At 38.7% G+C, this 17,281-nt stretch overlaps 1 protein-coding gene across 1 annotated transcript in view; it reads left to right on the top strand.

Moving 5' to 3' along the window:
• Positions 1–17,281, top strand: part of DEUP1 (deuterosome assembly protein 1) — a 77,438-nt gene that overhangs the window by 37,978 nt on the left and 22,179 nt on the right. Inside the window, exons 7-10 of the mRNA XM_059710648.1 lie at positions 4,729–4,874; positions 8,320–8,425; positions 13,892–14,089; positions 16,014–16,100. Coding sequence (XP_059566631.1) covers positions 4,729–4,874; positions 8,320–8,425; positions 13,892–14,089; positions 16,014–16,100 — 537 coding nt within the window. The remainder of the gene's footprint in view (positions 1–4,728; positions 4,875–8,319; positions 8,426–13,891; positions 14,090–16,013; positions 16,101–17,281) is intronic.

The following is a 17,281-nucleotide window of genomic DNA, read 5'->3' as shown; positions in this document are numbered from 1 at the left end:
ATAATTAGAGGTAAGTAATTACTGTAACCAGTGCTGTAGTTAGAAAGAAGTTTTTCTTTTTGCAAAACTGTCATATGACAGTGCTCCACATTTTGCACATGAATTAAAAAAAACACAATAATTTCAATTTGAATTACTGTCACTTATTGCATATAAAATTCTCTTTAGTTTATAACACACTTTAAAGCCATGTGATCTGAATTTTCACATGACTCACATCTTCTCAATGTCCTTCTACAACACTGAAATGTGTGAGTGTACATATGAATTTCATTGAATATATTTAATCACTATGCTGCACTACACTCACATTTATAAAGTGTGCAATATTTCCCATTGGTGATTAATGACAAATAAATTGTTCTGAATTTTTTCAAATATTTATGCCAAAAAAAACTGGACCCCTTTCTGTTTGCTTGTTAATGTGTCATCAAATATTATAGCAACACTATCCAGTAGAAATATAAGACAAGCCACAAATATAATTTGGATTTTTCTAGTAGATACATTAAAAGAATTATTAAGAAATGGGTGAGATTAATATATAATAGTAATATATTTTCTTCAACAAACATATACTTAAAGTATTATCATTTCAAAATATAATCAATGTAAAAATTATTAATGAGATGCTTCCCATTTCTCTTCATACTAAATCTTCAAAATCTGATGGGTATTTTACACTTAAAACATATCTCAATTTAGATACTAAGTCTTCATTTTAAATACCTCATCTGTACATAGATTTCATAAAATTTACAGTTAAAAAAGTAGCTCTACGTACCCCAGTTGTTCCCAACAGACTTGGAAGTGTTCTAATATCTGAAACAAATACCAAAAAAGCACTTTCCTGAATATTTGCATCCACATTGAAAATAACTGATTTAACTTTTATGCAAAAGCATGCCAATTTAAAATCTAAGTTAAGTAAATTCACTAATTCTTAGGTCAACTTGATATTATTAACATTGAATTCAAAGGGATATTGCATAAGTCAAAAAACAACTCTCAGTTTATCAAAGAGGTTAAATTGACCTCTTTTAAGTCAATTTCCATACTGTTGTCAATTTTAATGAAACTTTTTCATATTTAATCATATAAGAAAAATGTATCAAATCATTACTATTGATTTGTATTATGAAGAATTTCAATTTTAACATAAATCCCCCTCCTTGTAGAGCTAAATCACAATAAATAAGCATTTTTCCCCTTAATGATATCTCCAAGCGTTACTCTTACAGGTATTATTTTCATTAACAGTGAACAAATAGACTCCCTTGTTATGACATTTCACAGAATTTCTGTTAACTCTAGCCGAGGTGACACTGCAGTCATTGGCCTGGAGTTGGAGACTCCTGTCGCACTGCCCAAGTGGAGGCGGGCCCACTTTTCTACATGCAGCTTCATGTTAGATCGCTCCCTGGTGGCAAATTTGCAAAGCAAGGAGCCCAGGTAGTTCTCCTCAGCTGGGCAAAGTAATGGATGATATTCACATCAGATTAATTTGTGTTACTACTTGCTAATCTATTGTTTCACATTTCTTTTATTTTAAAATTTTAAACTTATCTAAAAGTCCCACTGTTTGAAACAGGCGCTTTATCCAAATAAGACTATTAAGTCACCTATCTATACTAATAAAAGGGTAACATGCTAATTAGATTGAACGTCTTCCGGACATCCTTCCGGGCAAAGCCACGGTGGCTGGGACCAAGGCAGAGGCAGTTAGGGGCAATCAGGCCAGCAGGGGAGAGTGGTTAGGGGTGATCAGGCAGGCAGGCAGAGAGAGGGGTTAGGGGCAGTCAGGCAGGCAGGCAGGTGAGCAGTTAGGAGCCAGCAGTGCCAGATTGCGAGAGGGATGTCGCCCCTAACTGCTCTCTCCTGTCGGCCTGATCGCCCCTAACCACTCTCCCCTGCCGGCCGGATCGCCCCTAACTGCTCTCCCCTGCTGGCCTGATCGCCCCTAATTGCCTCTGCCTCAGCCCCCTAAAGCGACAGTCGGACATCCCCCAAGGGCTCCCAGATTGGAGAGGGTGCAGGCCAGGCTGAGGGACACCCTCCCCCCGCACCCCCATGCAGTAATTTCGTGCACCAGGCCTCTAGTTTGAACATATTCTTATACTTTTTTCAGAGCCAGCCAGGAACTTCTGGGGCTAAGATATTGCAATAAACTCCTTCACAGAACCAGGTCTCTAGGTCTCCTGTAAAATAATGTAAATTTTAAGGCTTTGGTAAAAAAGTTTATCTGGGAATGCATAAGTTCTATACTGTGTACACCATTATATTTCTAGGAATTTTTGGATAAAAATTAATGAATAAGAAAACATATATCCATGCATATAAGCTTGTACATATCTTTTCAAAGCAGTATTATTCATAATATCTAAAAAGAAGAAACACCCAAATGTCCATCAAATGCTGAATAATAAATAAAATGTGGTATATTCATACAATTCAATATTATCTATATATATAAAAAGCCAGTGTCCATGACGACCAGCACGACCAATGACCAGTCACCATGAGGTGCATTGAGCACTTCTCAGTATCTCCCCTGTGGCCCACAGGCTCTGATCACAGCAAGGAGGATGGCGGGCGGGTAGGGCAGCGAGTGCAGCAAGCAGTAGCGGGTGGGTGGGCAGTGCTGCAAGCACAGTGCGGCAGCGGGCGGGTGGGTGGGGCTGCGAGCAGCGGCAGGCTACTGTGCACGATTTCACGTGCTGGGCCTCTAGTTTATCAATAAAAAGGAATGAAGTACTACAACATGGATAAACCTTGAAAACATTCTGCTAAGTGAGAGAAGCCGGTCCCAAAAGGCCACATAGTGTGTTTTAATTTGTATGAAAGGTCCAGAATAGGCAATTTCATAGAGACAGACATACCTTAGTGGTTGCCAGGGCTGTGGGGAGGGGAGTGACTACTAATGGGTATTAGGTTCATTTTGGGAGTGATAGAAATGTACTTGAATTAGATAGTAGTGATGCTTGCACAAATTTATGAATATACTAAAATCCACTGAATTGTATACTTTAAATGGATGAATTTTATAGTATGTGGATTATATTTGAATAAATCTGTTATCAAATATATATTAAGAATTATTGAACAACTGACTTTAAAAAATATCTATAGTGTTTTCTACAGCCTTTATTAGCAGAAAACCTCCTGCCCTCAGAACACCCCACTCTGTCTTTACCAGTAAGCTACAGATCTAATTCAGTTTGTATAAAACAAATTATCTTTGTGTCTCGAATGTTCTGGCTGGAGTAGTAAACAAAAAAATCTGGACTTCTATTACAAAGTCTGTCACTTAGGAGCTGTGTAACTTTGGACCAAGTCTGGCCCTCAACTTACTCATCTACAAAAATGGCAATGGGTTTCACGAACAGGGTCAGGCATGCTTAATAAATACTCGTTTCCCTGTATAATTCAGTGGAAGAGACATGACGATATGCAAGGACTCTGCCCTTCCTCTCTCCCAGGGGACAGTCAAGTACTGCTGGAGAAAATCCAGCAGGTCACGGTCACAACCTCACGTGAGAACTCAACGCTACCAGGAATCCTACTGCGTCGCTCCAGCTCGCTAACTCTCCCATTCCCAATGCAGACGGTTTCAGACTTTTCTCACTCTCAAAAATAACTCTCAGCCCTGGCCGGTTTGGCTCAGTGGATAGAGCGTCAGCCTGCAGACTGAAGGGTCGCAGGTTCAATTCCGGTCAAGGGCATGTACCTTGGTTGCGGGCACATCCCCAGTAGGGGGTGTGCAGGAGGCAGCTGACCGATGTTTCTCTCTCATTGGTGACTCTAACTCTCTATCCCTCTCCCTTCCTCTCTGTGAAAAATCAATAAAATATATTTAAATAAATAAATAAATAAATAAATAAATAAATAAATAAATAAAAATAACTCCCAAACCCCCACCTCCAATTCTTCTTCCTTTTTTCTTCATAAGGAAAAGAGAAGTCACCTGGTAGCCACTGTCTTATCTCCCCATGTCCAAATGCATGAACTTGTCTAGATTCCATCTTCCTTCTTTCCTATTGCAAAAGAGGAAATGTGGAAGTATTTGCATTAGGCAGTACGTCCACTTGTGCTTTGGGAACCATCCCACCCACCTTCTGAGGAACCTGTCACCATTACTATTACCCCTTCTCTCTCCTAACAGCTTTTAAACTTGCCCAAGTCTCTCCTGCTAACAAAATAAAACACGGGACGCACAGGATTGCTGGTGTTTCTAGCTACCAGCTAAAGTAGGGCTACCATTGGACCGCAGTGGAACCATGATTTGTCATTTACTTGGTTGGCCAGCTTTAAAATTATGTTTTTCTTGGCTATCATCAAGTTTAAATTGGGAATTATTTGCATTTATCCACATTTTATGCATTGATATTTTATTCATACTTTTATTTCCTCTTTCAAAGTAATGTACAGTGTGACCATATTTGTGTGATTATTTTATTATTCTTTGTCATTATCACTGGGTTGTCAGCTCACTGAGGACAGATTCTCTGTCTGTATCCTCAGTGTTGAGTGCATAATAAGAGCTCAGTAAATATTTGTTGGAAAAAATTAATGAAGGAATGAAATTCTCTGAGACAGAGCCAGCAAAGGACTATCAATCAGTTCATTTGAAATTAGGCTGGTTCGTAGATGTTAAACATTTTAAAGTGTGTTATTATACATCATGACATCCAAATATGAGCATTAAAAATATTTGATGTTTTTATTGAGGCCATGGAAGCAGGACTCTCAGAGGTGAAAAGTGAGTTACAGTCACGTGATGATCTCTTGAGGATTATAGAAATGGAACGACTGCAGTTGCACAGAGAATTATTAAAAATAGGAGAGTGCCAAAATGCTCAAGAAAATAAAAGAAGGTAATTCTTTCTATTCAGCAGCCTGAAACTGCTCAAAATATACTGTTTGACTTTTTAAGAATTTTATATTTGAAACTAGAAAAGTCTCTTTGTTTTGTATTAACATGCTGTTAATTATTAGATATTAAGAATAAAATTAATGGTTATTTTATCTTCAAAATTAATACCTAGAAAAATATATCATGTTCTGGTTTATGGATACTTATCTGTTATACTGAGTCAGAAATTTTCTTAGAACTTTTATTCTTCAGGATGTTATTAAAACAATACTATAAAACTGATATTTAATTATATATAAATATAAATAAGATTTATTTCATATTTTTGAAATGCCTTTAGTTTGATTGCCTATAAACTTAACTTTTTCACCTATAAATATTGTATTTAATTTTGCATCCACATTCATCACCTTATCGGTTCCATTTAAGGGTTTTGTTAGAAATCTTTTTCCCCTTTTAAAATCAGACAGATATTGCATATTCCATAACCACAAAGGAAATGGACTATTGGAGATTATTAAATATTTATGCTTGTGAATAGACAGTGTGATGATTCCAACCATTCATTGATGTTCTAATTCTCATTAGAACTTGAATCCTTCTCAATTCTGAAGGCTATTGCCAGACCAATGATAGGATTTTTAAAAATGAATAGCCAAATGGTGAGGGATATTTTATTGAAAGATGATTACATTGTTTTAAAGGTAACAATTATTTCTTCAAAGTTGTGGTACTTGCCTGCCTGAGGTCTACCCTTTACAAAAATGGCAAATTAAGATTCTTAAAAATGACCTATTGTATGTCTCACCAAGGATGGTAGAATGCCTCCTATTGGGCGGTCAGCATTATTGAGTGCTCTGTATACAAGCTATGTATTATCATCACCAATCATTAATAAATCTATTGGAAATATATTATGTGCAAGGCACTGTTCCAGTGTAGTGAATTGGTGAGAAATGTCTTCGCACAAGGAATGTACATGCCTAAAAACATAAATTTCCTAGAACAGCAAACTGCTCAACCATGTCTCGTGTTTTTGTGAAGTGCAGCTATCTTACAGGCCAGTGCTAAATTCCAAGCATAGCCAACTTTCCTTCAATTCATGATTTAAGCTAAAATCTTGCAATTATTCACATATTTGGCCAATACAACTCTTTTGTTATGCCCAGTTGCCATCCTCTATTTATGTTGGTTTTATTTTGGTCTCCAAGCTACATCTTTCTCATTTGGATCGTATTACTCAGTTCCAGTATTCTGAGAGTTGGTGAACAGTTATTTAACTTTCACAGCTTCTATTTTATTTTAGATTTGAACATAGTCTTCTCAGCCTTCATCGTTCCCATTGAAAGTTTCTAATCCTAATTTGTTCTCATATGAATGTGGTCCTGCCCTTTATATTATTTTTATATTATTTCGGTTTCTTTCATTTGGACTCTGTTTCTTCTTTATAGTTGTATTAAGGTGAAGCAACCCCTGGAAGTAGACATACAATAGTTTTATAGAAATAGCATTGTAATGTTTTTATTCATGATCAGAACTTTTCTCAATAATGCTAAGATTTTGTTAGCTTTTTCTTTTTGTCAGTTGTTGAAGCACCTTGGGCTATGTTCTGGAGAGTTATTAAAAATATTTCTGCCGAAACCGGTTTGGCTCAGTGGATGGGGCGTCGGCCTGCGGACTGAGAGGTCCCAGGTTCAGTTCCGGTCAAGGGCATGTACCTGGGCTGCGGGCATATCCCCAGTAGGAGATGTGCAGGAGGCAGCTGATCGATGATCCTCTCTCATCGATGTTTCTGACTCTCTATCTCTCTCCCTTCCTCTCTGTAAAAAGTCAATAAAATATATTTTTAAAAAAATATATATTTCTGACACTCCTTTCCTACGAGACAAATGATAGTTCCCTTATATATTTATGTTACCATTTTACATTAGCATGACTATTGTTCTCTTCTATGAACTTGTCCACGTTGAAGTTTGATATTTGTTCTATTCACTCAAATTTACAAGATCATCATGAGGATTTTACCATTCAGTTTAGCATTCCACTCCCTAAAACTCCTTAGGAAGAATTGAAAAAAGGAAAATTCATTTTCAAATGAAATTTGAAAATCATAGCAAATAAGAAAATTTTAAGATTGATCTTGAAATAACATTTTAGGAGAATACTGGGTAAAATGCTCCCAATATATTACTGAGTGAAAAATAAAAGAAGGCTGAAAATAATATGTACAGTACATTCTAATTGTATGGAAAATGTGTATGTATGTATACAAATGCATAGTAAAAAAAGAAATATACAAAAAATGTTGACACTGTTTTTTTCCTGGAGGACATTATAGCAGCATATATACTCCATATTCTGTTTTCTACACTTAACATAATCAGGATGTCCCCCAAAAATGTATATATACATTGAATAATTATTAATTCCAATGGGTTAAATCTGAAAAGAGAGAAACATAAATTGAGCTATCAGTGTTAAATGTGTATACATTTTTTGGACACTTTGTATATTTGACTTTAAAAATGCACATCCAGTCTAGACACATGTATCTCAAGGATATCACTATTAATTTGTACCTTTTAAAATATCCCTTTATTTTTAATCTCTTCATTAGTTATTTTTCTCAGATTTTGTTTTGGTTATGTGATTTAAGTTTTTGATCTGTGGACCCTTTTACAAAGTTCTTGGAAATCTAAAATTGTACAAGTGGGTACATTTCTCAGAACCCGGGACTCTACCAGATTAGTCAGGCAATAGAACGCACACTGCTTTCCTTACCTAGTTATCTTTATTTGTTCTGCTTTAATGGTTTTATTTTACCAACTTCCCTGATGTACACATTACCTGCTTATACTACTCCAAGCTTCCTGTGGAAATTGTACCTTTTATACCAATTCTCGCTTTTGCTCTCTATATCCGTATGTGGTTGCAATTCCATTTTATAAATGGAACAGCCAAAGAATAGATGTAGTTGAGCTCTCTCTGAGTAGCCTGCCAGATTCAATCATCTGGGAACACTTTTATGGAGTGGTTTCTCCCTCAGATTCCTGCTGACATAGTTTCTTCCCATGCTGTAGAAGCAACTCAGGTGTATTTCCTTTTCTGATGGTTCTCAAGCTATTTTATTATAGGAGACAGGCTTTTTTTCTCATCCAAAAATCTTATCTCCATATGTAAACCAAGTATTCTGCTAATTTCTAATGCACAATTAAAATTCCATATTAATTGCTAGCTGGGTTGTTTTGTTTGTTTTTTCAACTAAAAACATTTGCACTCAGTTAAATAGGTAAATACTTATGAGATCTGAATGTAATGTAACTTGCAATTTCCGTACCTAGAAATGATCCCAATAAACTAATAATCTATCTGTGATGGTCTAAATTAACAACATAATGCTAACAATTTATCAAGTTAGCTTAATTTTTCCTCCTTTGGATTTGTAGACTTGAATCATCTTATTCACCTTCTATTAAAGAACCAGAAAGGAAAAGGAAAGAACTGTTTTCACTGACCCCGGATCAACCAAATCATGAGAAAGAACTGACTAAGGTATGGAAAATAATGAGCTCCGTTCTTCCAGGCCGTCATTCCCTTCTTTTCCCTTCTATATTCTTCTCCAAGCTGCTAACACTGACATGCTTCTGTGTGCTGCTGTAAGAACCACAAACACTTGGACATCACTCAGCCACGGGAGACTGCCTGTGTCATGTGGAGGGCCTGTAGCTCCGTGAGAGGGAGCTCATAGCAAGAAGTATGAGTCCACAGATGGGCATCAGCCACATGTTAGTGAGGAAAGTGGGAGTTGTGTATGCGAGTTGCTCAGGGTCCACGTTTCTAGGATGGGGATGGGATCATAAGTACATACCTCCTAAGGTTGTGATGAGGCTCCAATGAGCTACTTAAATAGCACTTACCAGGTGCCAGGAGCTGTTCTAAAGGCTTAACAAATCCTAAGTCATTTATTCCTCACAACCATCTTAAAGGTAGGTACTACTATTATTCTCTTTTAATATTGGAGGAAGCTAAGGGTAGGTAATTTTTCCCAATATTATACGACTAATCTGGCAGAGGCCAGATTTGAATCCAGGTGATCTGTCTCAGAGTTCATACTCTTTCCCTAAGTTAAAATCCATAAAGAAGTAATACATGTGAAATGCTTAGAACAGGGTCTGCCTAGCTCAGAGGAAGCACCTGGTAGACACTGGCTGCTATTGTATCAGGTTACACCCACATTTTGTCACTGAGCACCTACCATGTGCCAAGTGCTCTCCCAGGAGCTAGAAATACAAGGATGGCTCTAACAAGATAGAGCGTCAGCCTGCAGACTGAAGGGTCCCAGGTTTGATTCTGGTCAAGGGCATGTACCTTGGTTGCGGGCACATCCCCAGTAGGGGGCGTGCAGGAGGCAGCTGATGAATGTTTCTCTCTCATCGATGTTTCTAACTCTCTATCCCTCTCCCTTCCTCTCTGTAAAAAGTCAATAAAAGAAAAAAATACAAGGATGAATAAGACCTGGGCACTGTGGTTCTTAACTCCTACAAAACGTATATTCTCTTCTCCCGCTAGGAAAATCCAGTAGTGGCTCTCTTCCATGAGTTTATCACAGCTACTACTCACTCCTCTGATTCTTTATTTAGGTTTGACGATCACACCGAATATCCAGTGTTGTATAATCTAAACAATTGCTAAAAGTAGGAAAAACCTGGGTGTAGTTGTGAATTACCAGCACAGTGCCGGACACACAATAAGTGAAAATAACTATTTGAGAATGAATTCATTAATGTTAAGGCTCAGATCTCCCATCATTGTATGGGGGTCATAACTTCAATTATTGTTTGTATAAAATCAATAAACACTCACTGAGCATCTAGTAGGACTACTAGCTATTCTGCTTATTTCTGTAGGAAATACGATGATGTTAAAGATAAATCCTGTCTCCCAGAGAGTTGACTGTGAGGCAACTATGATGTGTAGGAAAGGTGATGTGAATTAATGACTATTTCCTTATATTTTTCACATATTCCCAACCGATTTTACGGGCAGGTAAAACTATAACTTTAAAACACTGTTCCTTCTGGTGTCTCCAGTGGATACATTATGATAATTGATTAAAGCCACCTAAAGTGTAGTTACACTCTTCTTGACCTCATAGATCTAGAAAGAGTAATAAAACTTTGAGTAATATAAGGACTATACTGATTTTACACTGTTTTGATATGGAAGGAGAGAATACAAGGCACAAATCTCTTCCTAGGCTCTGGGTGACCTGTAGATCATGCACTGCCATGCAGAAAAGGTAGCAGAGGAGTTGTGCATAAACAGCTCTAGCTTCCAGGCAGTGATTGTGGAGAGCATTTTCATTCTCTAGTGATAACACCAACAAGGGCCATCTATTATGTATCTTCACTTTTTAACATAGAACTAGTTTAAATCATTTATTTGTGATAAAGTTGACATTTTTAATAAAGCCAACAATTATTTATAGCTAGGCAAGTTAATCTCATTTAGAGGGGTGTTTTGCAGTACAGCGTGTTGTTTTAATAACTAAGTGGGAAAAACAGTTTACTCCACTTTCACTATAGCATATTCATTTTCAAACATTAAAAAAACAAACAGGTAAACTACACCACAGGGATGCAAACAGCAAAATTCAAACTGGGACCAACTACAGAACAACCTATTTAAAAAAAAAAAAATTGTAAGGAAAAGCCTGGAGAGAGAAGACGGGAGATGAAAGGAGACTTGTAACATCGTCCTCAGGATGAGGCACCTGTCCTTCCCTTTCCTCATCTCCTCTTCTGCTCCTGGGAGCTGGATAACGTAGACTCAGTCAGTTCCTTGCCCTCTGGGTCTTCTTTTTCTATCTGTTAAATGATGGGGTTGGACCATGTGATTTCTCAGGTCACATCCAACTCTGAAATTCGGAAAGCATTAGTGATAAGAATAGAATCATATGAGGGCTGGTAGCTTAGCCTGGGGCTGGGTCGGGTTTGCCTGTGGGACATGCCTGCTTTCCACATCAGGGCACCCCACTCTAGCTCTCCGTGTGTGGACCACCTTCCAGGGCTCCGCTCCCAGAGGGTCCACAGCACAGTGTCGCTCCTGGAATCAGACCGCCTGTCACCAGAATGTGACTGCAAGCAGTTATGTGAACTTGATTTTCTAATCTGCGAAATAGAGAGCTGTGTGGGGATTAAATGAGATGATGTATGTAGAGCACTTAGAACGCACACAGACACATACAAAAAGAGAGGCTTTAAAAAGAGAGGACCCAGTGGCAAGGCGCAGCTCATAGTTACATCTCAGTTCAAGTAAACTTTTTTTTTTTTAAAATATATTTTATTGAGTTTTTACAGAGAGGAAAGGAGAGAGATAGAGAGTTAGAAACATCGATGAGAGAGGAACATCGACCAGCTGCCTCCTGCACACTCCCCACTGGGGATGTGCCCGCAACCCAGGTACATGCCCTTGACCGGAATCGAACCTGGGACCTTTCAGTCCGCAGGCCGACGCTCTATCCACTGAGCCAAACCGGTTTCAGCTCAAGTAAACTTTTAAAAGTGCATTACACTTCTGATATAATTTTAAATTTGAGTACTTCCTGGGTACTTGATGATATTGAGGAATTGCTAATATTTTTAAGACTTTCTAGTGCAGGGTTGGGCAATCTTTTTGTGAGTGCATGCCCAAACCAGCAAAATCTCTGACTCAAAATTCTTTTGCATGCCAACCCTAATTTTTTGAGAACATGTTACGCCTACTTGATATCTCTTAAGGTGTACATATGTGAAGAACCTTGAAGAAATAATAAAATTCATTCAAGTGACAAAAACGTAGTATATGATGATGAAAAATACATTTACTTTTTAATGTATACATGTGCACTGATAGTCCGACAGAAAACTTTATGACTCCGTTTGATATTATCAGTGGGACTTTTGCTGCTGCATCACTGATGACAGAGATTTTACATCAGGTTTATATTTTGTGGCCTTCAGAGATATGCACGAGCTACTACTTTCATCCGTCAGGCTACTCCTATTACGAGACTTAACAAAATTCATCACTGAGAACAAAGATTCACAAGCGTATGTGGATGAAACCAAAACACTGGTCGGATCTAGGAAGGCAGGGAGAGTTAAGGCAAAGGCATAGAAATTGCTCTTCCCCGCTCTCATCAATCCATGTCTATGGTCTTTAAGATAACTTTTTATGTAAAATTATTTATTTATCTAAGATGCACCTACACTGAATTTATCTGAAAAATAAAAGAGTTGATATTAAGAAAAAAATTGTAAATGGAAGATTGTAAGAGAGGGTTTCTCATGCCAGCAAAAGTTACTGGTGTGCCATGTTTGGCACACGTGCCAGGGGTTGCCCATCCCTGTTCTAGTGGTATTCTGGCTATGTTTTAAAAAGAGAGTGATAGGGGGATGCGCTTGTTCTTTTAAAGAGACATCCTGAAATGTTTACAGACTAAATGAAAGAATATCTACTTTAAAGGGAAGTGCCCTGAGGTAAATTCATTTACGTCTCTTGAGGACGGCCTCTGCGTGACTCTGCAGCCTGACTTCTGGCAGCTCACCTAGTCCCAGCCGCTACACGCCCCTTTCGGTTCTGAGTGTGCACTCACCCCTGTGCCTGGGCTGCGTTCTCTGCCTGGGAGCCTTCTCCATCTCTGTCTTCCATCTGGATTCCGTTTATCTTTCAATATCAGTCTGATGTCCCTCCTCTGGGAATCTTGCCCTGACATCCCAGGCTGGGTTCAGTACCCACCCCCTCCTACGTTCTGCCTCTACCATACACTGCTGATATCTATTGTGACCCTGTGTTGTAACTGTTAATTTTTCTGTTTCTCCCAAAGGACTGTGGTTTCTGAGATTAGTGACTGTGTACTTTATCTCTGAACACCAAGAATTAGAGCCAGTGAATGATATATAGGAAGACAGTAAGAGGCTGGACTAGGTAGAAGAGGGGTGAGATTTAAGAGAGAGTGAAACAGAAGAGACAGAATTTGCTGCCTGAATGGATTGGGGAGGGTGGGGGCGGGAGGAGTCCAAGGTGATCCTGAGCTGAGATTGAGAATACGAGGCTCCACAGGCTAAGGAAGGAGGTGATATGTTTTCATGGACACATTAAGTTTGAAATTTACCATAACATGATTCTGAAAAACATAGGATTTAATCACAAAAAGTACAGCACAATTTAGTAAAAAAAAAAAAAAAAAAAAAAAGTACTGAATTTAAAGCCAGGAGTCCTAGGTTATAGTCCTGGCTCTGTCAGTTAGTAGCTTTGTGACTTTGAGCAAATCACTCACCCTCTCTAAGCCAATTTTTTCTCCCTAAAAACTGCTTGCTCCAGATCGTGGGTTCAGTGCTCTTCTACCGCAGCACTCAGGAGTGGCTGCTCAATGGGCATACAATTCAGTTTTACAAGATGAATTAAGTCCCAAAATGCGCTGCACAACACAGTGCCTGTAGTTAGCAATAGGTGTTGTGCAGGTAAAAATTTAAGAAGATAGATCTCATATTAAGTGTTGTTACCACACACACACACACACTAATTAAATAACTAAGGGACACAAGGAAATATTTGCAGTTAATGCATATGATTATTACCTTGATTGTGGTGATAGTAGCCTGAGTGTGGGTCCAAACTCACAAAATTGTGCACATCCATCGTGCAGTTTTTTTGTATACCAATGAGAGCTGGAGGAGAATGTCTGATATTACTTTCTTCACCTGCCTATCAAACTGGTGTCAGCAGTAGGTGATGATTTATGCACAATAGAAAATAGAAGTCAGAAATGAACATTTGAAATTGGAAGGAAAAACGTAAACGAATCATTATTGTAAGTATCTGTTTTTAACTTAGCATTGACCAGAAAATGGGGGTGGAGAGGGCCTGCCTACGTTTTAAGGTAGGGTAAGAAGACAGAACGCGACCAGTAAAAGCTTTTAGCTGCTTTACAAATGACAGGACTCGTTAATGTTCCCTGGACTCTCTCTGCTGCAGATAAGGAGCCATCTCTGCCAGGAGGGAGAGCACCACAGCTGTGAGCAGGAAAGAATGCGGAACGAGATCTCTGACCTAACGGAGGAGCTTCATCAGAAGGAGATCACTATAGCAACTATCATGAGGAAAGCTGCCCTTCTGGAGAGACAGCTAAAGATGGAGCTGGAAATCAAGGAAAAAATGTTAGCAAAACAACAGGTATGGGAGCGGAGGACAGCCCTGTCCAGGCCACTCTCTTGCTCAGGGCAGATAGCGGCCCTCATTATTGACTGATAGAAGCATTGCATCCCTCGGTGGTGTCTCTGAGACGAGCATCACAGAAATGCTCTGTCACATAAAACCTTTGGGAGATGCAAAGTGTCATCAAAAAAGAACCAGGGAGCCCTAACCGGTTTGGCTCAGTGGATAGAGTGTCAGCCTGCGGACTCAAGGGTCCCAGGTTCGATTCTAGTCAAGGGCATGTACCTTGGTTGTGGGCACATCCCCAGTAGGGAGTGTGCAGTAGGCAGCTGATCCATGTTTCTCTCTCATTGGTGACTCTAACTCTCTATCCCTCTCCCTTCCTCTCTGTAAAAAAAATCAATAAAATATATTTTTTAAAAATAAAAGTGAATGGGTTAACAATGAGATCAAGGAAGAAATCAAAAGATACCTAGAGGCAAATGAAATGAGAACATGACACCCAAAATCTAGGTGGGGGGGGGGAACAACCAGGGAAATAAGCAACAGCACAAGATAATTTCATTAAACCTCATCCTAAATTTTTCTGTGGCCCTTAGTTTGATCACCTCCCACAGTATGCTCTAGTCCAAGATTTCTTTCTGAATTTTTTTCTATAGTTTCCTTCCATTAACATTTTTATCTTTCTAAAAAGCCTCTATTTCAGTATTTCCTGTATACTTCTCACCCCCATTTTATGTAACTTATTTTAAGGTTTTAAAAAATGGATATTGAAACATGAAAACTAGTTTATATTTACTAAACATCTACTCAATGTACAGTATGGTTCATGGGGGGCGGGGGAATAGCAATTATAACATTCTGCTGTTAAAACTCTGCAAGTAACTTCCAAATCCTCCTTCCCTCCTGTCATCCCTCTTTCCCTCCCTTCTATCCTATTTATTTTGAAATTCCCTTAACCCCTTATTCATCATCAAATTGATAATCTGCTATTCCAAGCATAGGATTTATCTGCCTTTTTTTTTTTTTACCCCAAGTCTACAGGATTTGAGAGACCCATTCAATAACTTTCAAGGCATTTAAGGGTCACTTCAGAAATAGCATGGCGATTTAAACCTGTGTATTATAAAATCAAGAAAAGATTCAGCCTCTGCCCAATTATAAGCCTTAAACTGATTAATTTGTACAATATGCAGGAAAAAAGCATGGATGCGATAGTAGCATTGCTTGTACCTGGGATATTTTACACATGTTATCAGTGATCTGGATCATTGAATTATGAATTTTTACTTTCACCATTATATTCTTATATTTTTTTAGGCTTTGTCAAGGGGAATATATTTTGTAATTTACAGAAGTAAATGTTTTTAAAAGAATTGTTTTATATAGAAATGAATTCTAGATAAATAAAAGGGTATATATTGTGTTCTAAGTATTGTCAAGTAGGAAGACATCTGAGGAAAAATTAAATTAGGAGACAAAATGAAGTAGCCACCCGGAAAAAAAAGGAAAGTTGGCAGAAATATCATAACAAACAAAATTAACCATGTAAGTCATATTTGCATATTGTAAAAATCAGGTGGTGAAGACAGTTATTCAAACATGTTTTTAAAATTGTGATTTTCAGTTGGTAATTTGCATACAATAGAAAATAGCCGTGAGGAAAGGAATTTGAGACTTGGAAAGAAAAATGTAAATGAATCATTATTGTAAGTTATCTATTTTTAGCTTAGCACTGATCAGAAAAGGAGTGTAAAGTGGAGCCAACCAAACACAGGAGAACCAAATGAGAGTTCCTGATTTATGATAATCTTGCCGAAGAAGTGTTCCCTTCACTCCACGTAGGAAAGACTCATATTAACAATGTAAAATTAATCGTAATTGAATCATGAGCTTTCATTATAAAGTTTACATTCACTTTTACCTACTAATCTCTTTTCAGGTCTCAGATATGAAATATAAAGCTGTCAGAACTGAAAACACACATCTGAAAGGAATGATGGGAGATTTAGACCCTGGACGGTACATGGTAATATGATGAAATCATTCAGTAAATTAAACAGAGATGACTTGGTTGGTCAGGGTTTACTCACATTACTCGCTGAGCACTTCCTGCAGGGTGGCAAATATCTTGCACACCTATTAAACTTACTTTTATCTTCAGGCCAAAATAGTTAAATGTCTGGTTTCTCCCTTATTCTTTTCTTGGATTGGGCTCAATTCTGATCATTTCCTCAAACTTCCTTGCTTTTTATCTTGCCATTGCCTCTGAAATCCTATATCCTATATGGCCTGACTCAAGCATCAACTTTCCCCTTGATGAAGCCGCCCCTGAAATTCCAGTCAGAATGAGTTTCCATCCAAAACTGGTTTGTGTTTTGGTCTGACTTGTTTTGCAGTTTCTCACTTCCCCACTGGACTGTGAATAGGGATCATGTCTTATTAACGTTTGTATCACCATCACCTCACAGCATCAGGGGTATAGTAAGTGTTCAGGGAATGTTGGTTGCATAAAAAGGATGAGTAAGTGAATGATTGATAATTGACCTTGTGATTTTAACCAGTGGCTCCACAGGTTTACACAAGGCAACTTAAATAGTCTCTGTGCCTTTCAATTCAACTGTTTAATATAACATTTGAGGATTGGTTTTTATATGTAAACTAGAGGCATGAAATTCGTGCTGGGGGTGTGGGGGTTGTCCCTCAGCCCAGCCTGCACCCTCTCCAATCTGGGACCCCTTGTGGGATGTCCAACTGCCAGTTTAGACCAGCAGTCAGACATCCCTCTCACAATCCAGGACTGCTGGCTCCCAACCACTCGCCTGCCTGCCTGCCTGATTGCCCCTAACTACTTCTGCCTGCCAACCTGATCACCCCCTAACCACGCCCCTGCCAGCCTGATCTACACCTAACTGCTCCCCTGCTAGCCTGGTCGCCCCTAACTGCCCTCCCCTGCTGGCCTGATCACCCACAACTGCCCTCTCCTGTTGGCCATCTTGTGGCTGTGGGCGCTGCCATCTTTGAGGGCATGGCAATTAGCATATTCCCTCCTTATTGGCTGTGGGTGCTGCCTTCTTTGAGGGTGTGGCAGTCAATTAGCATATTCCCTCCTTATTGGCTGTGGGCATCGCCTTCTTTGAGGGCGTGGCAGCAATTAGCATATTCCCTCCTTATTGGCTATGGGTGCCACCATCTTTGCAGCCTGCTGCT

Source organism: Myotis daubentonii, chromosome 9 (genome assembly GCF_963259705.1).
Source record: "Myotis daubentonii chromosome 9, mMyoDau2.1, whole genome shotgun sequence".
In the NCBI taxonomy this organism is placed as follows: domain Eukaryota; kingdom Metazoa; phylum Chordata; class Mammalia; order Chiroptera; family Vespertilionidae; genus Myotis; species Myotis daubentonii.
Note: the sequence above shows the minus strand (reverse complement) of the source record. Positions and strands in the feature narration are given on the sequence as shown.